The sequence below is a fragment of the Puma concolor genome, chromosome B3 (genome assembly GCF_028749965.1).
Source record: "Puma concolor isolate L17-30 chromosome B3, mPumCon1.1.hap2, whole genome shotgun sequence".
NCBI lineage: Eukaryota > Metazoa > Chordata > Mammalia > Carnivora > Felidae > Puma > Puma concolor.
In genome coordinates, this window is record NC_141672.1 from 96,324,607 (window position 1) to 96,351,397 (window position 26,791).

At 35.9% G+C, this 26,791-nt stretch overlaps 1 protein-coding gene across 5 annotated transcripts in view; it reads right to left on the bottom strand.

Annotated features, from left to right (window-relative positions):
- The window catches only part of DMXL2 (Dmx like 2), a 153,457-nt gene that overhangs the window by 38,704 nt on the left and 87,962 nt on the right, over positions 1–26,791 (bottom strand). For all 5 annotated transcript variants that reach the window (XM_086710686.1, XM_025919826.2, XM_025919824.2 and 2 more), the window contains 7 exons: positions 22,287–22,376; positions 20,038–20,155; positions 14,501–14,620; positions 11,218–11,445; positions 7,425–9,101; positions 4,136–4,246; positions 165–334 (listed from right to left, as the gene is read on the bottom strand). In XM_086710686.1, the coding sequence (XP_086566812.1) occupies positions 165–334; positions 4,136–4,246; positions 7,425–9,101; positions 11,218–11,445; positions 14,501–14,620; positions 20,038–20,155; positions 22,287–22,376 (2,514 nt within the window). The remainder of the gene's footprint in view (positions 1–164; positions 335–4,135; positions 4,247–7,424; positions 9,102–11,217; positions 11,446–14,500; positions 14,621–20,037; positions 20,156–22,286; positions 22,377–26,791) is intronic.

A 26,791-nucleotide genomic window follows, 5' to 3' on the forward strand; every position in this document is an offset into this window, starting at 1 on the left:
TTATAAAGTTCAAGTTTTTGGAATCTCCAAAACTTTTTATTTAAGAAATTTTTAAGATCTCAAGATGTACAAACTAATTCCCCAATATAGATTTTCTGGAACATGATATCTTTTATCCTTTAAGATTTTTTTTTTAACTTCAACATCCAATGAAGTAAAGTTACCTTTTCAATGCATCTTCGAAGAGTGTTAATATTCCTGACCCACCAACCTATTCCCATAGCTCTTAGCTCAGACCACTGAGGGTCCCCTCTCTGAATTGCCGGAATCATATTAATTAGTTCTTCCTCAGCCTCAGAATGAAAAGCCCAGGCAAAATGGCAGGTAGACACACCTAAATTAGAAATGCAAAATAATAACCTTCAGAACTATATCCAAAAATAACAAAAACAATTTTTCACATAGTCCTGTATTCACTCATCCTGGAGAAGAATTTTCAAGCAAAAAAAATGGGTGAAAGGAAGTCTTTTATCATTCAGGACTTTACACTCTAAGCTTCTAAATACAAGATCAATGGCAGGATACACAAAACTAAAATATCCATCTTTTTTCCAAAGTATTTGCTTTTTTTCTCTGCAAAACTAGAGACACCAAAACGTGATCACTGGAAAGATATTTGAACATTGAGTCATTTATACACACACACACACACACACACACACACACACACACACACCAAATTTATCAACAGTGAAAGCTTTGGTCAAAATAAAATATCTTGGCCCTGTGTCTCTGGGTGTTTTTTCACAATGCCACTTGCTTGTAGACCATAATATGAATTTTAGTACTGAATACTGAAAACTGCCCCATTCATCCCTCTGGCCAAGGAACTAAGTATCATTTTATAGTAAACTCTAACCTTCAAGAGAGTCTAAGGGAACAGTAGTCAGGAGACACATTCCTCTGCCTTCAGCACCTCAGTTAAAAGTAGTTAAAGCTGCCAAATACTGATGGTATATGGCAAATTTGTTCCGCCCTGGTAGAAGAATGACAGGGCTCTAGCCTGTACTTAGAGGCAACAAGATGGGTTTAGTGACACCGTCAGACTTGGAAGTACAAGGAAGTTTATCAATAGTTTAACTATTGATAACACTTTATTCCACTCAGAGCAGGTGAAGAGGAAGCATGAGGGAAATGACACATACAGAGTAGTGACAGGTAAGTGAGAAAGCCCAGAAGAACCCACAGGAGCCTAGGAGCAAGCCTAAACTGGTCCAAGTAGCCATCTATATGGACCAGTTTTTGAAACAAAGACATGTCTGAGGTCAATGACAGTCACAACACAGGCTTCTCCATGCTATAAGACCATAGACATTACTACATATAATTTTTTCATTAACAACTACTATATAGACTTACAATATAGTTTTTCTAATCCTTACGGTTTCACAACAGTTCCTTTAGAAAGTATAAAGGGAAAAACTGGGGTACCTGGGTAGTTCAGTCGGTTAAGCATCTGACTCTTGACTTCAGCTCAGTTCATGGTCCCAGGGTCATGGGATGGAGCCTCATGTCAGGCTCCACGCTAAGCATGAAGCCTGCTTAAGATTCTCCTCTCCCTCTCCCTCTCCCTCTGCCTCTCTCCCCCCAATGCACACGCACGCGTGCGCGCACACACACACACACACTCGCTCGCTCTCTGTCTCTCAAAAAAAAGAAAAAACTATTATGACCATTTTGAATAATAATCTTAACTCTTAAATTTCCCATTACTAACATTTATATACAACTGTGTTGGAAATCACATCACAAAAATCAATGCAACAAACTTTGTCACCATAAATTTAGGGGAAAATTGTCAAAATTTAAGAAACACCAATTTGTAGTTTTTCAGAACCTAAAAGGAAGATTAATTTTTTCATTTAAATCTTTGCCTGATTTAAGAAATAATCACTACATCAAATAACTCAAACTTTGCTTTAAAAGTTATTATTACATAGCAATGCATACAGTATACTTTTGATAACAGCAAATTTATAGTATGAAGAATAATATAAAATATGCTACATTCTATACCCTTAAATGAAATTTGATTAGTTCAATTTTTGGTATGATTAAGAGAAAACAACAACAAAAAAACATATGTATGTCAGGGGAAATTAGGTTTGGAAAGCAAGATTAAAAGATCAGTGAATATATTTGGAAGCCTAACTATTTATGTTTGTTTTAATATAAGCACTGTGTTATAAGTCATATACTCACAAGTAAAGCTGATGTTTCAGGAATATGTGCCATACAGTAATCCAGAAGATTTGCATACTTGTAACACACTGCCACACCCCCTGATTTGAGATACAAGGATTTATATCAGCCCCCTAATTTATAGATTAAAAAATCGTAACTACAGAGATTAAGTGACCTGCCACATATCTTAATAACAAAACAAAACAAAACAAAAAGATATTAAGAAGAAAAAAAACAGAGGAACAAACAGGCAGTTTTTTTGGTTTTGGTTTAAAGAGCAGGCTATTCTTTGCAGTTTTTCCTTGTTCTTCTTAGCCTTTCTATCTATAGACTGGCTACTTAACTTTTCCCCTGAGACCTATTCCCAAAGATCATCACCTGTAACACCAGTCACTTATCTCCAATATTTTAACTGTGTCAAAGAGAAAATGGAATTTAACAAAGCTTTAGAAATTAGAGGTGTGTTAGATCTCCCTAGGAAAGTACATAATTGTTATTAAGTGATTCAGTACTATTTGACTATCATTTAAAATGAAAATTTAAAAGACCTTTGAGTTAACATTTTTTAAACCTATCCAAATGGCACAGATTGTTTAAAATGATAATATCAAGTGTTAACAATGTGTTATTGAAATCACCAAACATTGCCTCTTGGAATGTAAATGAGTACAGTTTCTGTCTGTGGCAATACTTATCAAGAGTTATGAAATTTTACTCTTCAGTACAGAGAACAAACTGGTGGCTGCCAGAGGGGAGGTGGGTGGGGGAACAGGTGAAACACTTATCTTGATGAGCACTGAAAACTGTACAGAATTGATGAATCATTATATTGTACACCTGAAATTAAGATGGTATATTAATTATATTTGAATAAAAGATACTAAGATATAGTTATGTTCAGAGTTTAGAAAACTAGCCTGGCAATACTGTAAACTGTCAACTCAAACATTAAAAATAAAAACAACTACCTTAAAAAAAAAAAAAGAGTTAATAATTTTCAAGCCCTCTAATACTGTAACTCCATGATGGAAAAGTAACATGAGGAAATAATCAGATATACACAAAAATATTTATATGCAAGGTTTTAAGGTCATTCATTACAGCGATAATTCAAATAGAAAAGAAAATCAGCAATATTTGTTTCAAAAATAAAGGACTGGATAGATGAAACACAGTTTAGAGACATGACAGAATATTAGACAGCTATTTAAAATCAAATTTTCAAAGAACATTTATGAGGGTAAAGGGTAAGTGTTATATAAAGTCTGATATTCTAATTCCTTCAATACTAAAGCATTAATTATGAGACTGTGTCCAGGATGCTGGTTTAAAAAGAAACATAGTCTAATGAAAAATGCACTGGGCTGGGATTCTAATTCCAACTCTATTCACAAATAGCCTTCTATCCTCGGCGGGTCACTTTATAAAAAGTTTCAGTTTTTCAATCTGTAAATTAGGCAGCTGGTAGAAATCCTTACATCTCAAATCAGGGGGTGTGGCAGTGGGCTACAAGTATGCAAAGCTACTGCATCTCTAGATGGCAGATATTCTTGGAATATCAGCTTTACTTGTGAGTACAGGACTTAAAATGCTTATACTAAGATAAACATAAAAAACACAGGGAAAAATTTACATAATTTTTAAAGAAAAGACATCAGACGTCACAGAAATTCAGGGCGACTTTGGGTTACGGCCTCAAGCTTATCAGGTTTACTCCTAGGCTACTACAACTTCAGCGAGTAAAAGCTGAGAAACTGAAATAGAAACTAAATAGTAAAAGTCACAGAATAGAGCTAAAAGATGCACAGTAAAGTGGTTAAGTGGGTACTATGTGACAAGAAGATCTTAAGGCTAATGATAAATATGCATATTATACACAAATATAAATCCAAGTATTTCATTTCAATATGAAATAAAAGTTGCACAAAGGTTCAGACAATGAGTTAAATACCTTGGTGAAGTAGCTGTACTCGGTATAAAGGAGGCAGTGATGTCAAAAGGCATGTGTGCAAACGCATAGCTAATAAGTATCTCAAACCACACTCATCTAATGTGTCTCTTCCTATAAAGTAAGCAGAAAATATATTTAAGGAAATAGGTAACAAACCAATAAAAAAATTAGGAAATAAACATTAAATTCAGTAATAATAATATATACAAAATGTATGTTTGAGTGTATTCCTTTGTGAACAGTTAAGTATATATATATAGTTTATATAGAACATGTATCTTTACAAAAAAAAAAAATGTGTAAAGGCTAAAATTCCCAAATGAAAAATGACTGGAGAAAACATAATTGTCTATTAGTACAGGTAATAATAGTCATTATAGCTATTCATAATAAATGGAATCTTGAAATCCAATAAAGAATATATTGGGGCGCCTGGGTGGCACAGTCGGTTAAGCGTCCGACTTCAGCCAGGTCACGATCTCACGGTCCGTGAGTTCGAGCCCGGCGTCAGGCTCTGGGCTGATGGCTCAGAGCCTGGAGCCTGTTTCCGATTCTGTGTCTCCCTCTCTCTCTCTGCCCCTCCCCCGTTCATGCTCTGTCTCTCTCTGTCCCAAAAATAAATAAAAAACGTTGAAAAAAAAATTAAAAAAAAAAAAAGAATATATTAACTATAGTAACCTAAGTATAATTTTAAAAAGCATTTCCTAGGTGAGATTTAAAATATAGGAATTACATATCTAAAATGATATCATTATTATCATTATTATCATTAATTAGGCAGTATCTTCTAGTTTGGTTAGCTCAACTGAAATATAGTACCATGAAAGATTTGAAATTGGATTCCCTAGGCTAGTTTTCCAGAGTTAAGGCTGAATCTTAACCTAATTCCACAAACTTACTCTTATTTACAAGTTGCATGAAGGTATGAAAGTATGGTGAGCTTAATCAAACTACAGCCACTGTTGGAAAAAAGCAATGCAAAACTATTAACAGCACCCAGCCCAGTAACTGCCACTTAGAAAGTGCTAAGAATGTTGAATCAAATAATATTTTCTAGAAGAAAATAAAATGTTTTAAATTCTCAAAGTTCAAGTTCCAGCTCTACTTCCCATTAGTTATATTCATTCACTCATTCATTCATTCATTCATTCATTCAACAAATCAAGCATCTACTACAAGTGAGTCATAGTTTAGGTGCTGGGGATTTGGCAGTGAGTAAGAGATTGAAATCCTTCCTCTTATAGTGCTTATATTTTAGGACACAGAAACAACAAACAAAAAGTGTCTGGTGGAAAGTTAATGCTATAGAGAGAAATAAAAAGTAGGTTTGACAGAGTACTGGAGTAAGAAGGTTCTATTTTATCAAGTATAGCCAGGGAAGAACTTTCCAAGAAGATGATGTTTCAGCAGAAATCTGATGAGGTAAGGGAATGAGCCAGGCATAAATTTGGAAAAAGAGCATTCTACACAGAGGAAACAATATGTGCAAAGACCTTGAGACAGGAATGTGTGTAGTGTACTTTGTACATTGGCAAGGAGGTCAATGTAGTAGAATGAAAATGAACACAGGTCACACAGGGATCTCTGGCTTTTAGTCTAAAGTGAGATAGCAAGCCACTCGTGTATGTTGAGCACCAGAGAGATTAAATGTGATTAATCACTGGATCCTATGTGAGAACAGACTGAGGTGACAAGACTGAGGCAGTTTAGGAGACCGTCAATAACCAGGCAAGAGGTGACAGTGACCTGGACCAGAGTGTTAACAGGAGAGGTGGTGAGAAATGACTGAATTCTGGATATGAAAGAACCAGTAGCATTTGTCAGGAGACTGGATATGGGGTGTGAAAGAAAACAGAGTCAGGAATGCCTCTAATTCCATTTAAAAGAATCCATTTACTTAGAATCTATTCACTGAGATGTGCAACATATTTAAACTCTGAGCTTCACTTTCCCACCTGTGAAATGGAGACATTAATTCCTGCCTTATCTACCTCATGAAAGTCCACTGTAACCAGGAAGAGCCATTTTTACACTGCCTAGCCAATCATATTGTTTTGTATCCGAAAGTTTAAACTGTTTTTCATGGATTGTGGCATATTTATCTTCTTAATATCCCAGAGTAAAAATTCTAATGTATATTAAATTTTCAACAAAGGCTTAAGGCTATTCTGGGGAGAAGCTTGCTCTATTGCACACAATTTATCATAATAATCAGAATTTTTAAAATTAACACGTTTAGAAAATAGGTCATAGAAAAACCTAAGGTCTCTAGTTATTTTAATCTACAAAGAGAAAACTTTGGAGATTTAAGTATATAAACCTATATGAAGAGAGAAATTCCAGGTAGCTCTGAGGAACAATCTTTTACCATCAAATTTAGAAATCTTGTGAAATAGTAAGGGTACAGGCTGGGAGGCAATGATTTATCCACATATGAACCCCAGTTCTGCCACTTACTACCTGTGTGATCTCATATGTCACTTCACCTCCCTAAGGATCAGTGTTTTCATCTACAAAATTTAGTATAATAATAGCTACCTACCAGAAGATTGTTGTGATAATTAAGTATGATAAAGTACATAAAGTGCCTGGCACATAGCCATTGTTCACTCCTCCACAATATTTACTGAATGAATGAATGATCAATAATTTTCGGTTTCCTTTGCTAATGCCATCATTTATAATCAACACAAATGCCATCATTTATAATTCAACTATCTGCATAAAAGAGAATGGAATCTAGTTTCAGGAGACAGCCAAAAATGTTCTGGTTTAGAGCAAATTAATCAAGACACACATTATAGTAAAATGTATAAAACCTCCTTCTCAAGAGACTTTTTGGAGAAATTAGGTAATTGTAAAAAAATATTTATACCTAGAAACGGTTGAGTTCATGGTCCCTATAAGTCTCATGGTTCAATAGTAAAACTAACAAATGGTCCATTATTATTATTAAAAGTAAATAAAAATTAAAATAAGTCACAGGAGTCAATATGTTTGAAAAAACAAAAGACTACATATATCTAAAATCTCACAAAACTTTCAGAGTAAAAACTCATACAAGAACACACACAAAGACATCAAAATTCATGAAATCATGTGCAAGTCACAGCCTACCCCAACTGTCTTTTCTTTTACAACTAATCATATTATTTAACAGTAACTGTTAGCTAGAGAAGTCTTTTCACTGCAAGGTTATAAAAAGACTGCAATTTAGTACGTGAGTCACTATATAAATTATACAAATGGTTCTATTCATAACTTAATAAATTTTAGTGGGAATTTTTACCTGAATAACTCTTATCTCTGTTTTCATCAAGCTCAGTACTGGTGGTAGCCACTGTATCAGCCAAAGCTACAAGGAACATCTGCTCCAAACGGGTAAGGCCTGGTAGACTTGAGTGCATAAGGTGACTTGAAAGTACCCTAGCATGTTCTTGGCCAAAGTAAGCAGGTCCATATTGAGAAAGATTTATTACTTTTGATTTGTTTTCTCTCTTTTCTGGCTCTAAATCTATATCATCTGTTGTTATATCCTGGATTTGGAACAGCTCTGAATACTGATCTTCTGGTTCACTTTTGGTAGGATCTTCATAGCCCTGTGGTATTTTTGTACTTTCTTCTGAAATTCTGTAGGTTGTATCTTGATCTGCAGCAAGCAGTGCATATAATGGTAGTGGAGGAATAGAATCTATCTCAGTATAATCTCGAGTACCATCCTTTCCTATGGTGACTGTATCCTTTGCTGTACTGCCACTAACGCTAATGGTTCGGGAAAGATGTCGCTTAGTTCCTTCTCCAGCATCAGCATCTCTAACTATTGCAACTTCACCTGCAATACATTTTACTAAATGAGAGAGAATAGCTTTAGCCCTTCTAACTTTCCCTAAATCCATCAATTCTAACAGCTGAGTTGGATGATACTGTGGGAGAGTAGGTGAAAGTACATGTGCAGCCTCAAATAAGCCACCATCTTGAACTACAGTTGGTGAACAAAAAACATCATCAGCAATAGCTGTTCCTTCAACGATGCTTTTTCTTGACAACATATTAGATTTAAAGGCAGAATGATCTTGTATTACTGTCTCTTCTGCATAGGGACTATCAGCTTCAGTGTCTCCAAATTTGACAGCATGCTTCCACTGTGCATATACATGCATTTCACAATCCATTCCTACCACCAATATCCCATCTCTCACCCAGGAGAGAGAAACAGGCAGTGAAGGTGTACCATCCACAGAAGACACTAAGTCTATAGATCTAAGAAGAACCCACCTTGACCTAACTCCTTGCTTGATACTACCACCTAGTGGTAAAGTGATGACAGCTACTCCATCCTTACTATTGGTCTGCTCAGTCACAATTCCTGAAAGCCGCCCATACATGAAGATATTAGCGCCAACACCCACTGTGAGAATGTGGGAGCCATCTTCTTTTGATACCCAATCCAAATGTACTAAATGTTTGATATTCGGAATAAGGTATCTATCCTTGCTCAAAAGTGCATCTGATTTGCTGTACACAAATAGGTTACTGTCAACACTGACCCTTGAATCAAGTACACTCCCAACCTTGACCAAATCATCAAGATGAATTGTTTGTTCTAAAACCCATTCTGATCCTCCTGTAGATTCACATTCAAAGATGCAAACATGCATGGAAAATTCTTTAGAAACAAAACCATTGTGGTGGATAGGCTGTTTGTAAGCCACGGCAAGGCGACCTGTGTATGAACAGCTAACAGCAACTGGTCTTCCCACAATGCTCACTGTACTGCTATTATCTTCTCCTTCATCATTCATCAAGGGCCATCTCCTCCAATGGTAAGCTTCCTTCTCATCAGTTTTACATTGCAGGCTGGTTTCCATACTACACTTCCAGAAGCGTACTTTATTGTCAGAACAAGTTGTAACCACTAAATAAGGTGCGAGGCATACTGGATAAATTGAAGAAGAACTCAGATGGCCTTAAAAAAGAAAAATCAGATAGTCATGACAATAGAACCATAAAATAAAATGCTAATAATCAAGTTCTAGAATGTGATAAATCCAAAGCCACTATAAGCTTCTTCATAATTCTGCAAACTCCCCTTAACTAGGGCTTTATACTAAATGTCCACTGGCTAAAGTATCTATATGAAGCTTAAACAGTCCAGTGGTGAAATAAAAATATGCAATAATCATCAATTAGTTTTTAGGTAATTACGTTTAAATGAGGTGAATATTCCATTAAAATAAAATTCAAACACAATAAAACAAGTCAATCCTTAATCACTAAATCTGTTATCTGCTATAATTTATATATGCCTTCACTGGAATTCAGTCTCCATTTTTAATCATTTTCATCATAGATTCTTTTTTTTCAGTTTTTTTAATGTTTATTTTATTCTCGAGAGAGAGAGAGAGAGAGCAGGGGAGGGGCAGAGAGCGAGAGAGAGAGACAGACAGACAGAATCCAAAGCAGGCTCCAGGCTCTAAGCTGTAATCACAGAGCCCGACGCAGGGCTTGAACTCACGAACCATGAGATCATGATCTGAGCTGAAGTCAGAAGCTTAACCAACTGAGCCACCCAGCTTCCCCTTTCATCATAGTTTTTTTTTTTAATATGAAATTTATTGTCAAATTGGTTTCCATACAACACCCAGTGCTCATCCCAACAGGTGCCCTCCTCAATACCCATCACTCACCCTCTCTTCCCTCCCCCCCACCATCAACCCTCAGTTTGTTCTCAGTTTTTAAGAGTCTCTTATGGTTTGGCTCCCTCCCTCTCTAGCTTTTTTTTCCTTCCCCTCCCCCATGGTCTCTGTTAAGTTTCTCAGGATCCACATAACAGTGAAAACATATGGTATCTGTCTTTCTCCACGTGGATTCTTAAGTAGTCATTACAATTTCCCATTCAAATGTCCCTAACCTGCCCTCGAATAATCCAGACCCTCGATCTACCTCTACCATCAAAATGTTTTCAGACAGCTAAACAGACTGCTAGATCTCACCATTTTTACCAGGGTTAATTCATATTCTCCTAACAGTGAACCAGAATCCTCATATTTATTCCTGACTGCTGAAGGCTAACACCACACATCCACTGTCAACTATAACCTAAGGAGTAACAGTGATAAGGACTGGGTTCAGAAGACCTGGATTCAAGTTCTGGTCTATCAATACCTTTGCACAGTGAGAAAGCCACTTAAACATCTGAGCCTGTTCCATCTAAATAGTAGGGGTCATGTTACTACTTCCCTTGGAGTGTTACTGCCAATTAACACATTTAAAAACATTTTATAAAGCCCCTACAAAACAGAATTTATTTTTATCAATTCCAATAAATTTATTTTGAGTACATCCCAAACTTTCCAAATACTGTGAAAGATTCAAAAACTGGCCCATATCTGCACCAGCCACAAAAGCCCAGAGTAAACCATTAATGTCATCTTTCTAACTCTGAATTCAAACCTATCTTATGGATGAATAAAAGAACCCTCATATTCAAAATCATTCACCAGTAACTGGAACAGGCTTGACCCTACAATTTTAGTTCCCAAAAAATACTATTCTAGGAACTCTTCAATTATGGTTCTACAAGTGACAGATCATTTTAAATATAACTGCCCTCCAAATTGTCTTATCCACCTTGTTAAATTCAGTATCATTCTAGGCTAGCCAAACTATAATCTCATATCCTATATTTTTCCCCAAAGTATCTGCCAATTCCTCTTCAAACTTATTTAATAAAAGTGACACATGATTAGCACAACATGAATGAAAAGGCTTAATTTAAAAAAAAGTTCTGATTATCTGCAAATGAATACATATGTTTTTTCCAATTGTACTATCATACCATTCCTATTTATAGGAAATCATAGTGCAGGCAAGAAACTTCACATTAAAATATTTACATCATTTTCTGTCAGGCCGATTATCTTCATCACAGAAAACTTTCTAATAAAGACATATTTCTAAACATATACGTCATTACCAGAAAATTACAATTGTCACCATAGCACATATTTCAGAAGGGTTTGTGCATTTCACGATTGAAGACCACTCTGAGCTGCGAATGCCCAGTCTTAAAGTTACCTTACCTGCTGAAGGTGTTGCTCTTATTACTTCAACCCCTTCTGGGAGATCAAGAGGTTGGCTATATACCAGTCTAGAACTCAGAATAAGTTTGCTAGCAGTTTGAAGATTGGCAATTGATGCAGAATGTGGCATGGGGCTCACACTAGGAGATGTTTCTGGAGAAGAGTCTACATTCTTCTGTCCAGGGACTGAAAGTAGACTCTCTGATGAAATACCTTCTGAAGCTTTAGCTTTGAAAATAAATTATGAAATATGTTACTATCATCACTATATACATTAGCTAGAATAATACGTTGTTATCATTTAAGAAACATGGTTTTTTTTAAAGTGCTTTGGAGACAAGGCCAATTTTTAGACTTTTGCTCAGTTACCCTGACAGATTTTTAACTATTTTACTATCACCAACTCCATCACACAGACAGACTTACTCACATGTAAAAGCTAGAAAAAAACCTCAAGTTATCTAGTCCAATGTTTTCAACCTTTAAAAAATATCACAAGCTTGAGGTGGAACTTATTAACTTGCAGATTCCTGGGCCTCACCACACAAAGAATGATTCAGTTGTTTTGGGGTAGACCACAAAAATCTGTATTAATAAGCATCCCAGGTGTTTCTGAAACATAGCATCATGAATCAAACTTTGAGAAATAACAAGGTATTACCTCACATAGTAGATGAAAGAACTTAGGTTTGGAGAGCATAATGACTTTCCTAAAGCCATATAATTAGCTAGGAGCAAAGAAGACACTAAAACACCAGCCTCTTGACTACCAAGTGTTGCAACAAGATGATTTCAGAAACAAACACAAAAAATAAAGTTCTAAGCAATTTTAAGACATTATTATTTGACTAGCTTTGTAAGGGATATTGACCTTGATCTTCTTCCCAAGAGTTTCCAGCTTTTACATTAGAATGGAATATAAATCTCTAAGCAGATTCAGTTATCTGTGCTTCTGATACATGGGAGGGACACTCTGAATTGCATTTATTTATTTGTGTGCTTGTCTACTCCAATTAGACTATGACTTTATCAAGGGCAAGGATGATGCTTGCTTTGTATATTAATTGTAGATTAGTAAGAGATGGTAAGTAATCCTCTTTTGCTTCTGGTGGATGGCAAATGTATCCATCTACTTTAGAATGGCAGACCACTAGATGAGAAATATAAAAACATTGTCCATAAAAGAGAATGAGACTACAAACTTGCATCAGTATTCAGCAGAAAAAAAGCACTACTCCTAGCTCTACCACTAACTAGATATGTTTCCTCACACAAGGCACCTAACCATCTCTGGTTATTTTCTCATCTGCAAAATAAGGTTGAACTAATTATTCCTCTTCCTGTAAACCAGGCAATTTTCTAATGTATATCTCATGCTAAGAAAGAAAATGAGAGCAAGAAAAAAAAACAAAGGCTGTAGAGCCAGAAAACCTGATTTTGAAACTTGGTCCTATGATAAGCTAGACGTGGGACTTGGTCAAGTTACTTAATATTATTCCATTACTACACTGGGGATAATATCTATCTCACACATATAAAGTATTTATCTATCTCAGTGCCTGGCACTTGAAAGGTAGTAAACCTGTTCCTTCCCCATCTAAATTTAAAGCCCATAATTTCATTCTCTGCCAGGATTTTCAACATACTGATATAGTCACGTATAAGCTGTGAATGACAATATATACTATATTAAATCTCTTGTGAACGTTAGAACCAAAAGATAGAAGATGCTTCCTGTCGTAGTTGAAGGGAGCATATTATTTGTTTGCCTCTACTGTAATCTTCTTATTTGTGACCTTCTACTACTATTAGAAACAGAGTAAGCAAGCAACTCTATACTAGCCCTGGCTTTAGGGGAAAAGCAGTGGGAACACTTCCCTCATAAGCAGTGGGGACAGAAGGTATCACATTCTTCCTGTCCTACCACAAGGATCTGTTACTACCTCTATTAATCTCCTTAGAACCATTCCTGGTTCTGTGTCCAACTCCAGTGTGTTAAAAATTCTCTTCCTGACAAGTTGGTTTAAGATCACTCTATTCTTCCATTTTTGTGAAACAATATGTAACACCAAGAATTAACTTCAGAACTTTCTTTTGAAAGAACTTTTGGATTCCTGCTGCCTCAAAATGATTAGGCTCAATTGGGCACAAGTAAAGTTTCTATCAAATCATTTGGCTTTTCTAACACTAGTTCATGGCCCAGTTAGAACAGCTATTTACAGTTATATGATAATGTGAATTACAAAGGGAATGAAAAAATATATATTAGTTGACTTGTATTTTAAATGTTTAATGTGTATAAAATCAGCTGAATAATATAACCACCAGAAAAAAATAAAATCTTTTAAACACTCTTAAGTATTCCAGGGGCGCCTGGGTGGCTCAGTCGGTTAAGTGTCCGACTTCGGCTCCGGTCACGATCTCGCAGTCTGAGTTCGAGCCCCGCGTCAGGCTCTGGGCTGACGGCTCAGAGCCTGGAGCCTGCTTCCGATTCTGTGTCTCCCTCTCTCTCTGCCCCTCCCCCGTTCATGCTCTGTCTCTCTCTGTCTCAAAAATAAATAAACGTTAAAAAAAATTTAAAAAAAAAAACCTCGTAAGTATTCTGAGTTAACCAGTTTAAAGCAGCTACAGTTTGGTATGGCTATCTGTGCAGTTCATTTTAACAATGATCTCTCAAAAAGTAAAAGTCTGTTGTAAAAGAAAGATCCATGATCAATTTCTTTGCTTCATACTACAGATTTTCTAATATGCTATGAAATTAACATGAATGTGTACAGCAAAACCATGGCTAAAATAATGTATTGTTGGATTTCTTAACATTCTACACAGTTCTATGTATGAGCTTCAGATGTTCCATCATGTTTTTATAAATAGAAAATCTGCTTCTCAGAGTGATGCTAAAGCTAATGTATACTGTGTGTGCAGTGTGTATTAATCCACAGAAAAGCACAATATTAATTCTTTGGTAAAAACAGATTTATAGAAACAGTATCTAGAACAGTACCTAGAACAATTCAATAAATATTAACTGAAAAAAATAAATTGATCAAACTTTTTAAATAGATGTCTAACACACCCATGACTGGTTTGTTTTTATATTAACCTGTTTCATCAATTATGTATGATCTTGTAATTAAAATCTTGGCATATCCATACTTCAATCCAGCAACTCAATTTATAGCTCACTGGATCTTCATTTTAAAGAATTAATCAACCTAAAACATTCAGTAAAATGAATTCACTTCATATCATCTCTGCATACAATTATAATACAATTACTTACCTAAACATGCCTGTACAGATTTAAGATGAAGGTGCCACATATGGAGAATAGAGTAATTATTGCTGTCCTTTTCAATTACTACTAGAAAGAACTTTTCTGAAAACGGTGGTGGACGATACCCTATTGTTCAAAGGAAAAGTTTATTTAAGTTATTTTTCTATTGGGTTAAAAGAAAGATACTTTTTAAAAACATCTCTTGATATATATACAAGTTAGGAAGAAGATGGAAGAACGGATATTTAGGAGCAATTATATTTCATTTTTATGTCAAAAGTTAGGTAGCTGTCAAAGACTAATGAGGCTATGTCAAAAGTATACAAAAGCCTACCTATTGGTCAAAGATGGACAATTTGAGCATCAAAGAATAAGTGAATGTAATTTATTAGAACATATTGACTATAGAGAAAACCATGAGTTTATAAAAATACCAAAAGAGAAAGAAAGGGCACATAAGAGAAAAAGGAAAGGAAGGGCAAGAAAAAACAAAAGGAATGGAAGGAAGAGAAACGGGGGAGAGAGGGAGGCAGAGAGAGGGAGGGAAGGAGAGAGAGAAAAGAAGAAAGACATAGAGCAAAAGGGGAAGAGAGTATGCAAGAGCAGAGTCAGCTTCACTCGATGCCCCTCACAGTAACTGGGGCATTAACTCCTTATTTGGAAAATTGAAGTAACATTTATCTTGATTTTCCTATATGAAAATAGCATTAAAAAAATTAAAAGTCATGGGGAGGGGCAGTAGTGGTGATATAGAAAAGACTGTTTAGAAATTTCATGCATTTTTTTATGATAAGGCATTGTGGAAGTAATTTTCCCTGTTGACAATTTTATTTTTCATATATGAAAATGAGATCTACACAGAACAAAAACTTTTTATATTTTTTCTTCTAATGTAGTTAACATATAATATTACATTAGTTTCAGGCGTACAATATACTGATTCAACAACGCTATATATACTCCGTGCTCATCAAAATAAGCATACTATTAATCCTTTTACCTATTTCACCAATCCTCCCACCTACCTCCTCTCTAGTAACCATCATTTTCTATAGATAAGAGTTTGTTTTTTGGTTTGTCTCTTTTTTTCCCTTTGTTAGTTTGTTTCTTAATTTCCAGTTATGAGTGAAATCACATGTTATTTGTCTTTCTCTCACTGGCTTATTTCACTTAGCACCATACTCCCTAGTGCCAACCATATTGTTGGAAATAGCAAGATTTCATTCTTTTTCATGATTGAAAAATATTCTATTGTGTGTGTATGTATGTGTGTATGTATGTGTGTATATACATACATACACATACCACATCCTCTTTATCCACTCATCTATCAATGGACATCTGGGTTGCTTCCATATTTTGGCTATTGTAAATAATGCTGCGATAAACATAGGGGTGCATATATCCTTTTGAATCAGTGTTTTCATATTCTTTCTGTAAATACTCAGTAGTATGATTATTGCATCATAGGCTAGCTCTGTTTTTAATTTTTTGAGGAACTTTCATATTTTTTCCACAGTGGCTCTGCCAGTTTACATTCCCACTAACAATGCATGAGGGTTCCTTTTTCTCCACAACCTTGCCAACACTTGTTATTTCTTGTATTTTAGATTTTAGCCATTTTGACAGGTATGAGGTGATATTATGGTTTTGATTTGCATTTCCTTGCTTATGAGTGATATTGAGCAAAAACTGTCTTTAAAAATGAAAACCCAGGGCACCTGGGTGGCTCAGTCAGTTGAGCATCTGACTCTTGATTTTAGCTCAGGTCATGATCCCAGGGTTGTGGGACACAGCCCTGTGTCAGGCTTCACACTAAGCATAGAGCCTGGCTAAGATTCTCTCCCTTTCTCTCTCTCTCTCTCTCTCTAAAACAAAATAAAAAAGAAAGAAAGAAAATCCATAATGACAACTCATTGACATTCAATGACAACTCAACGAGCACTGCTAGAGCTCTAATCGTGGTCTCTAAATACCACACCTCATTAAAAAGAACAGTTTGGAGGGATGACTCCATTTTTGCAAAGGATATCTGTAACCTGAGCTTAGGATGACTTATGGTGCCTGAAAGAAAGTAAACTAGCAAGAACAATGAGATTGTGTCAAAAGGACTCAGGACAAACTTGGACCAACTTGAACCAAACAACATCATATTCATCAGTAATACCTGCTGATAACTTGGGCACAAACTCCTTCCTCTGAAATTGCCAATTAAAGGGAAGGAGCTAAATAATTACCCTACATTTCCTAAAAATAACTCTGTATTTCAAAATAACCAAAGCTTCAGTTGATAAGGGAAAGCTTTTCTTTACAAATACTTTCCAGATAATAAATGAAAACTGATAAGATCAGGAAAACATAACTTTGCAATCCTTAATGAAATAATGGAGTAAAAAACATTAATGGAAGAAACCATGATATAGTAGACAGGGTGTCTGGGTGGCTCAGTTGGCTGAATGTCCAACTCTTGCTTTTGGCTCAGGACATGATCTCACAGTTCATGGGATTGAGCCCTGCACTGGGCTCTGCATTGAGAGCACAGTGCATGCTTGGGAGACTTCTCCTTCTCTCGCTGCCTGCCCCTCCCCTGCTCGTTCAAGCACTCTCTCTCAAAATAAATAAATATACATTTTTTAAAAAGAAAAAGAGGGATACCTGGGTGGCTCAGTCGGATGGGTGACCGACTTCGACTCAGGTCATGATCTCGCAGTTCGTGGGTTCGAGCCCCATGTCAGGCTCTGTGCTGAATGCTTGCTCAGAGCCTGGAGCCTGCTTAGGATTCTGTGTCTCCTTCTGTCTCTACCCCTCCCCCACTTGTGCTCTGTCTCACTTTGTCTCTCAAAAATAAATAAATGTAAAAAGAAATTAAAAAAAAAGAAAAAGAAACCATGATATAGCAGATTGCTGGCAAATATTACACTGGAATCACCTATCATATGAATCTTCTGCATCTTAGCATCACTAAAAATGAGACATCCTAAGTGATGTTCTTTCTTATGTCCTTCTATAAAGGACACAGCTTCACCTAGGAAGTTGAACCTGGATCTAATCAAATCTACAGAGGTAATTTGTACTTTACAGGAGAAAGTTTGAATGACACCGCAAGTAACTACTTAGAGAAATTGCTATAAAATAACTTTCTCTACATCAAGTAGCATAATGAGAGTATAAATGGGGGGGGGGTCACGTTAGTTTAAAAGACTCTCAAAAATGAAATACAATGTGTGAACTTTGTTTGGATACAGATCCAAACAAATTAAAAAATAAATTTTGACACTTTTGAGACAACTGAATCAAGTTAACATGGGCTAGGTATTACACAATTCTGAGGAATTTTGTTATTTATCAATGTGATAAAAGCACTCATGTAAAAAGGTCATTTTTAGAAATGCATATGGAAGTACACAGGAGTGAAACAATATGATGACTAGGTTTGTTTTAAAATGTTTCAAGGGGCACCTCGGTGGCTCAGTCCAAGTATCCAACTCTTGATTTCGGCTCAGGTCATGATCTCACGGTTTCTGAGTTCAAGCCCCATTGGGCTCTGCACTGACAGCAGGGAGCCTGCTAGGGATCCTCTCTCTCCATCTCTCCCTACCCCTCCTCTGCTTGTGTGCTCTCTCTCTCTCTCTCTCTCTCTCTCTCAAAACAAATAAATAAAACTTATAAAATAAAATATTCAGGAACAAAGGAAAAGAAAATAAGATAGGTAAAGCAAGTGCAACAAAATCTTAAAATCTTTAGACTATGCACTCTACTTTTGTCTGTAATAGGCATTTTTCTTAATTAAAAGAAATTAAATTTTAATTAAAACTTAGAAAGTACAAAATAAGGTAGGGGCAGGAAAAAAAAGAAAGTCTACCTATTAAGTCTTTTAAGAAAATAGCTTCAAAATAAAGAAGAATGTCAAAGAAATTTTGTACAACATCTAAAGGAAAACCAAGAAAGTCATTGGGAAATCCTTTGGCATAATTTTGCAATGACATAAAGAAATGTCAAAAGTGGGAAATAAAATATTTTTAAATTTAAGTCTTTCAATTAAAAATATTATAATAAAATACTTTCTATAAGCATTTTCTAGTAGACTGGCATGAATTTCTTGTTAGAAGTAGAACGATAAACAGTACCTAGGTCTGTTGGAAAGCATATAAAAGAGTTTAAATCTTTGTAAAGGTGAAATACTATGGAAAAGCACGTTTTAAATCCATAAAGCAGTAATTTTATGCCCTAGTGACAGTGAAATAAAACAATGTGACAACTAATAACTTTATCAAGAAGAAAAGTATTCAAATAAAAAGCAAAATACATAAAAGGAAAAAAATTACTAGTAAGCAGTGAAGATATGTTTAAGGTAAGCCTCATAGAAGATAAAAATTCATTCTTTCTTATTTTTCACTAAAGAAAAGGCACTTAACTGTATAAATTTGGTAGAAATACTGTACTGAAATATCTATATATACTTCTGTGATACAAGCTATACCAAGAAAATTAAATATGTCCATTTAGATACTTACAATCTATAACCAAATGAGATAAAACATCTGGAAACCTTTTGTAAACTAAAAGAATGTTCATCATATAAAATGCATTCTTAAAGTAGAATATGTCTTTCCTTCTTTCAAAAAGAAAGCATTCTATTTGTTCTATGTTCAAATACGTTCTACATTCAAAGAGAACATGACTGTTTTATAATTACAAAGTTCTGACTTTTAAAAGAAACATTTTAAGCTAAATAATAAAGTTTCAACTAAACGTCATATGGGGTCTATTCCTGAAAGCTCTTATGGAAAACTACTTTCTTCCGAAACAAAAACAAATACAACACATCAGAGGGGGAAATTAGGAGGTGGTACCTTTAATTCCCAGTGTATCTGAGGTTCCTGATATAGCATACAAAACAATGTCTTATATTCTATATTCATCAATGGTCTCTAGCAATTTATTGGGGACTTTTAAAAACTTACACTAAGGGGCTCCTGGGTGGCTCAGTCGGTTAAGGGTCCAAATTTGGCTCAGGTCGTGATCTCACCATTCGTGAGTTTGAGCCCTGCATCGGCCTGTATGCTGACAGATGAGAGCCTGGAGTCTGCTTCAGATTCTGTGTCTCCCTCTCTCTCTGTCCCCCCCCTGCTCATACTCTGTGTCTTTCTCTCTCTCAAAAATAAATAAACATTAAAAAATTAAAAAAAAAATACACTAAAATTAAATGGGGTTTGCTTAAGACACCACAGGGAACTTACTACCAATCAAAACAATTTACTTGTAGAATTGAACAATTAAAATTACTTTTTAAAACAGTTAAGCTAGGTTTCATAACTAACATTTTCTTGGCAAAATCTAGGTCATCAATGAAACTATCTTTAAAAATGTAATTTTCACTCACATGCCTTCTTCACAAACAAGTAATTTTTACAGAATCACATGGTATTATTTACTAAAAATTATGAATGATGACTTTTGATATAAAGATCCACACTCAATATAAATTTGGAGATTTTTTTTAATATTAAGGTATCAAAGTCAAGACTATTTTTTAAAAGTACCTTGTGATGGCTGAAAAAATATTTCTGTTTCCTTTTTCTCCATATCTTCCTTATGTGGTTTGTATCCTATAATGAAGTCTTCTTGAAACACATGAAGCAACTGTGTATTTGAGCCACACTACAAATATGAAAAAAAAATGAAGTTTTATCATTGAAATTCCCTATCTTCCACCCCTCATCTCCTAAGAACACTAATGTATAAGAAATAAATCTAACAATTTCTATTCCTTATTAACTAATGAATTAGAAAGGAAAAAGCAACAGGAAAAAAATCATTAAATCACCTGGGCAGAGAAAACTGCTTTAAAAGATGCTACAGCCCATAGCAGAATTGAATAATAAAAAGAAATGAACAGATATGCTTCTGAATACACACACACACACACACACACACACACACACACACACACACAACCATAAGTGATCTATACAATTGGGAACTCAAAAATATCAGGTCTTGTGACTGGCTGGAGAAGGCTATGCTGACTATGTAATAAGGTAACTGGTACAGGATTCACTTGGTTTTCCTAATTCCACTTGAGAACCCAAATAAATCCTCAAAGCATTCCCAGTCTGTCTAGAGGGAATTATGAGGGGCCCTATAACAGGCAGCTGAGTGACACATCTCTGGATTAATGTAGCTACATGTAGGTAACTAGGATTTCTAAAAGGAGGGATGACACATCACTGTGAGCTGCTACTGCTATGCTAAACGTGGTTTTGAACAATACAGAAAAAAAGATAAAAATAATGACAAATGGCTCCTTATAATCACAAAAGTGAGCTGAAATTCAAGGAAAGACTAAATCCAAACAAAATCTTATTATGGAAGTGTGTCAAGATAATTGGATGACTACGCCACAGATTTCAAGGAAGGAATGAATCTTCCTTGTGGGCTAAATCTTACAGAATAAAGGAAATCAACCTCCTTGCAAAGTACACAGAAATAAAAGAACTGTAAGATTAGGCTGACCCACAGAATTTTTATGAAAGTTATATAGTATTTTTATGTCTCTCCAGATAGAAACCAAAAATCCCTTCACATTTATAATAAAAACAAAAGGTAACCGCCCCAAAGGAAAAAAAAATAAATGAAAAGGGAAGGGTGACGTCTTCATGGATATAAAAATCATACAGCACATTGGGCCCACACCTAGAATGAGTTTTAAACTTTGTAATTTATAAGCCTAAGCCATTTATCAGTGCTTGCTGTTTACCAGCCATTGTGTTAAAGATAACCACAACTAGAGGGGAAAAAATCTTGAACAGGTATGAAGTAAAAAGCATAATGCTAAGTGAGAGTGGCCCCCGAAGAGAAGGAGCTAAAGTGGGAGATGACTTTAACACCCAGTCCTTTAAAAATTAAGACCTTTATGGGAATGAAGACAATCCACTCTTCTCCTATACCTCTATGGAGGAGAGAAAAAGGAAATCACAGGTTAAGGACCTCCTTGAAGGCATTAGTAATTTGAGTCTGGCAACCACATTTCTGTTGCCAAGAGCTGACATGATAGTTTCTCTTCATTGCTGGAAATTATTACATTTTCCCCAACAGAATACGCAAGGCATCATGGAAAAAATAACAACATAACTATATTTTTAAATATGATTAGCTCATTCCTCATTTCCTCGTTTGAAAATATTGCTAACTTCCGCACCAAAAAAATCTTTTATTTTTCCTATTTAGAATGAATATATTAGTTCTATCCCTTAGTCCATCAACATGATCCTGAAGAAACAAATATCCTAAGGGCTAGAAAGGAATTTACAAAGTGGCTGTAGGGAGAAGGGTTCTCCCTCTTTCCTAGATAGTAGCTGGGAAGAACAGTGACTACACAAAAGACTGTGATTAGAAAGTACATGTATACTTTCATCTGCATTCTACTGGATATAAAATATCTAACATTCAGCCTAACAAGGCCAACACTCTAAAGCTGAAACTATCAACTGAGCTGAAATGAGTAATAATATAAAGAGAAACCACTAACCAAGCTCCTATGCAGCTGTACTGTATTTTCCTTCATGGTTTCCCTCACTCAATCAAATGACCTTTAAATAGGAAATAGGGCTACAGGTACAATTCAACTGGAGAGTAATTCCTAAATCATTAGATTTTCATTATGGAAATCAAGAGAAGCTGGCTACATTTAGTACTAAACAAGAAAATTATTCTGAGAATGAAATAGATGCAAATAAAGCATTCTGGGATGAAGTATATTAATATCCCCAATTCACAAGCATGTTTTTACTTGGTTGGTTATTGCATCGAGTTCAATAATGCAGCCAGGTCGAGCAGTAGACTGTTGGCTCACAATATTAAACACTTCTCCAATAAGTTTCTGTAAACAAAAAACACAAAATGTTAATGATCAACAATGCATGAATCTGTCAATATGATATAGCATCTCAGACATTGAGGGATCCTCTAAATATTCACTTACTGACAATGGCAATTCATACATTCAAAGAAATATTTCAAACTTCTATATTCAATCTTATTCTCATGTTTAACATTAACAAACCAATTAGAAAAATCTATAATGTTTACCTAAATAGTGCTTAACTTCAAGGCATCTAGTTCTTTCAACATGTCTCATTTTGCTGTCTTAAAGCTTCAAGACGGACATGGCTGAGGGTCTGGCCCAATGCCCATGTGTATGGTTTGCAGATCTGCAATACCATTTAAAGTCTGGGGGCACCTGGGTGGCTCAGTAGGTTGAGCATCTGACTCTCGATTTTGACTCAGGTCATGATCCCAGGGTCACTGAATCAAGCCCCATGTCTGGCCCCACACTAGGCATGAAGACTGCATGGGATACTCTCCCTCTCCCTCTCTCTCTCTCTGCTCCTCCCCTGCTCTCTCTCAGTCTCTCTCTCTAAATAAATAAATAAATAAATATTTTTAAAAATTAGGAGCACCTGAATGGCTCAGTCGGTTCAGTGTCCGACTTTGGCTCAGATCATGATCTCAGTTTGTGAGTTCGAGCCCCACAACAGGCTCTCTGCTATCAGCACGGAACCTGCTTCTGATCCTCCATCCCCCCCCCTTTCTGCCCCTCCCCTGCTTGTTCTCTCAAAATAAATAAATTTTCAAAAACTTAAAAAAAATAAAAGTACAATTCTGCCAGTTAGAAGGTAAAAGCAATGGCTGAGAAGTGAGACTCTGCCTTGAGATGAGGATGTTCGAACTAACACAGGAAGCCTAACTTTGGACCCCCAAACTCCAAAACCCTTGTGCTGAAAAAAACAGTCCCTTTTCCCTTCTTCCAATCAGGCTTCTCTTGCATAAAAACCTTTCAGTAACTTCACCTGAAGCAGTTGCCTCACAAGGAACTGCCCCATCTCCTTAGTATCAATCACCTCTATTCTTACCACCTCCAGGCCACAAAGAGGGGTTAGATCCCAGCTTAGCCTAGGGGCATTTATACAAGATTGGCTCTGGGAAAACAGCACATACTCTGGAGCTGTAGGATCTTTCTTGTCAGCAGGATTCCAGAAACCATGTATGGGAACAGATTCTAGAGTTATTAGACCAAGGAGGACAAGATACGTGGTGGTTGGGTAGGGCTGAATTTACTGTTAGAAGTACCTTCACCCAAGATTCAGTATTTAAAGTGTTAGCTCAGACACCTGCAAGTGGTGTTAACAGTCGGCTGGGTTTGTTCACTGAAATCTGGATGCCTACAGGTGGTGAGGTTAAAACACGGGAATATCTCTAATACACCATGAATCTTTGCTACTCAAGTGTGGTCAATGGACCAGCAACGATAGCAGCATCCAGAAGCTTTTTATAAATGCAACTCTCAGGCTCTGAAGTGAATATATCTGCATTTTAATCTCATGTACAATCTCTAGATGATTTGTGTACATGCTGAAGTTTAATAAATACTGATGTAAACCAACAGTTCTCAGCCTTGGCTGCTCACTGAATCACCTGAGGAACTTTAACAACCATTGATACTTAGGTCCCACGCACACAGATTGATGTATTGGTCTAGGGTACAATCTGAGCATCAGGCACTTTATAAGCTCCTCAGGTGCTTCTGACATGCAGCCAAGGCTGTAATCCCCTGGTAGGGATACCCATTCCAGCTAAGGATTTGCCTTGCCTGCAAACAACTCTTCTCCTGGCACTATAACTAATGGCCTTAACAAATGCCTTATTTAACACTACAGGATCCTACCCCACCTCCAACAAAGGAACCCATTTTACGCAGAAGATAGAACCAGAATTAGGATAAAGTGAGTGAAAATACTCACCCTGGATACAAAATTTAAGAGGGGGTGCCAAAAACTCAATAATCAAGATAAATAATATCTTAAATGATTTTTAAATCAAAATCAATGCAAAAAAATTCAAAATGAATCAAACATCAAAATTTTTTTTCAACATTTTTTATTTATTTTTGGGACAGAGAAAGACAGAGCATGACGGGGGAGGGGCAGAGAGAGAGGGAGACACAGAATCGGAAACAGGCTCCAGGCTCCGAGCCATCAGCCCAGAGCCTGACGCGGGGCTCGAACTCACGGACCGAGAGATCGGGACCTGGCTGAAGTCGGACGCTCAACCGATTGCGCCACCCAGGCGCCCCTCAAATATCAAAATTTTAAATACAGCATTCAATAGTGTCATGAGGTGTCTGACTGGCTCAGTCAGAAAAGCGTGCAACCATCTCTTCATCTTGGGGTCATGAGTTCATGCCCCACATTAGGTGTAGAGATTACTTAAAAAAAAAAAAAAGTGTCTTGATGAGCCATATTAGAGCCTGAGATAAAAGCAAAACTTCACACACATGTTTTTATGTATTTTTTAAATGGTTAATTTTTTTCTAGAACATTAAGGTGGTTGAAAACTACTAAAAAGTAGGTACATTAAAATTCACATTATTTTAAATTTAAATTTATTTATCCCAAAAGAATATTATTTTATTTTCCTGGCTTTAATGGCAGCAAACTTATCAATTTTTTTAAAATCTACTTTTTGCTTATCTTGTTTTCAAAACAGACAACTTATTTGATAGTCTCTTGACCAAGAGACAATCTTCAATGATTTTTAATTAACTTCAACTTACTGAAACTTCTTTTGCAGGACAACTTTGTGACCAGTATTATTTTCTTTAAGTTCTCAAGTACATTTCCAAATGTGAGTAAGACTGCACTAAGCAAAATTTGTGAGTCAGTTTTAGAAGATCCAATCAACAATGCTGATTTTATATTATAAATTATGGACACTGCATGACACTTAAAACTATTTCAGACAAAATTTCCCTAAGTCTTAAACTATCAAAACATATATGAGCCAAGCATTTTGTAAACAAGATTATCTATATAATGTAACTTTTCTCCAGTTAAAACTTCAAGATCTAAAGCACTTGAGTTAAGTTTCATACCTCCATTTTGAACGTGAAATTAGTATTTGCACTAATTTGTACTGTGGTAGTCAAAATAATGGCCCCCCAAAATGTCCACATCCTAATTCCCAGAACGCATGAATATGTTACTTTACATGACAAAAGAGATTTTGTAGGTGTCATTAAATTGAGGATCTGGAGATGAGGACATGATCTTGAATTAGAGGTAGAAGGGCCCACTATAACCATAATGGTCCTTATGAGAGGGAGGAAGTGTGGTCAGATTCAGAGAAAGATGTGACATAAGCAGCAAAGGCCAGAGAAAGAGAGATTTGAAGATGCTACGCTCCTAACTTTAAAAAGGAGGAAGGAGCCATGAGCCAGGAGATGCAGGGGCCTCTAGAAGCTGGAAAGACAAAGAAAAAGGATTCTCCTCTAGAACCTCCAGAGGGAATATGGCCCTGCCAACACCTGGGTTTTAGGATGTCTGACCTCCAAAACTGTAAGATAATAAAAGTATTGTTTTAAAACCACCGATTTGATGGTAGTTATTTGTTGTATCAGCAGTCAGAAACTAAGAAAGAATCCCACAATCTCCTTAATTTTTACTTGATAGGCTCTTTTTCCAATAATAATAACAACACATCTGTTAACTCATACATTTTTTTAAAGTTTATTTTGAAAGAGAGAGACAGACAGAACGAGCGTGGGAGGGAAAGAGAGAATCCTAAGTAGGTTCCCCACTCAGAATGGAGCTGTATGTGGGGATCAAATTCACAAACCACAAGATCATGACCTGAGTTGAAATCAAGAGTCACTTAACTGACTGAGCCATCTAAGTGCCACTCATACATTTCTAGTTTGTCCCTTTTTTAAAATTCATTTTCAGGGTCAGGAACTATATTCATACCTCTCATTTACACTCATCAAGCATACTTTCAAAGTTACTTTCTCTTATTATATCTGACAAATCTCAGTTGAAAACTGGATTAGCAAAGAAGTAAATTTTGATCAGATTATTGAAGTGTTTGCTTTGTTAAAGCCAGAAAGGTAAGAGTATAATAAATTGTTTGGGGCATAAATAAAATATTTAAACTTAAAATAATATTGTGAATTTCACTATACTTCCAACTTTCAATACTTTTCAACTACTTTAATGTTCTGGGAAAAAATTAACCATTGAAAAATTACAGAAACGTTTATAGAGTGCACATTCTTCCTTTTGCCCCAGGCTCCAACGAGGCTCATCATGGTACCGTAGGATTTGTCTTTATTTAAAAATTTTGTCATTCTGTTCATCATTGATTTTTTTCGCATTAAAATACAGCACTAAAACCACATGATCTAGTAATTCCACTATGGGTATCTACTCAATGAAAATGAGAACGCTAACATTTGGGCCA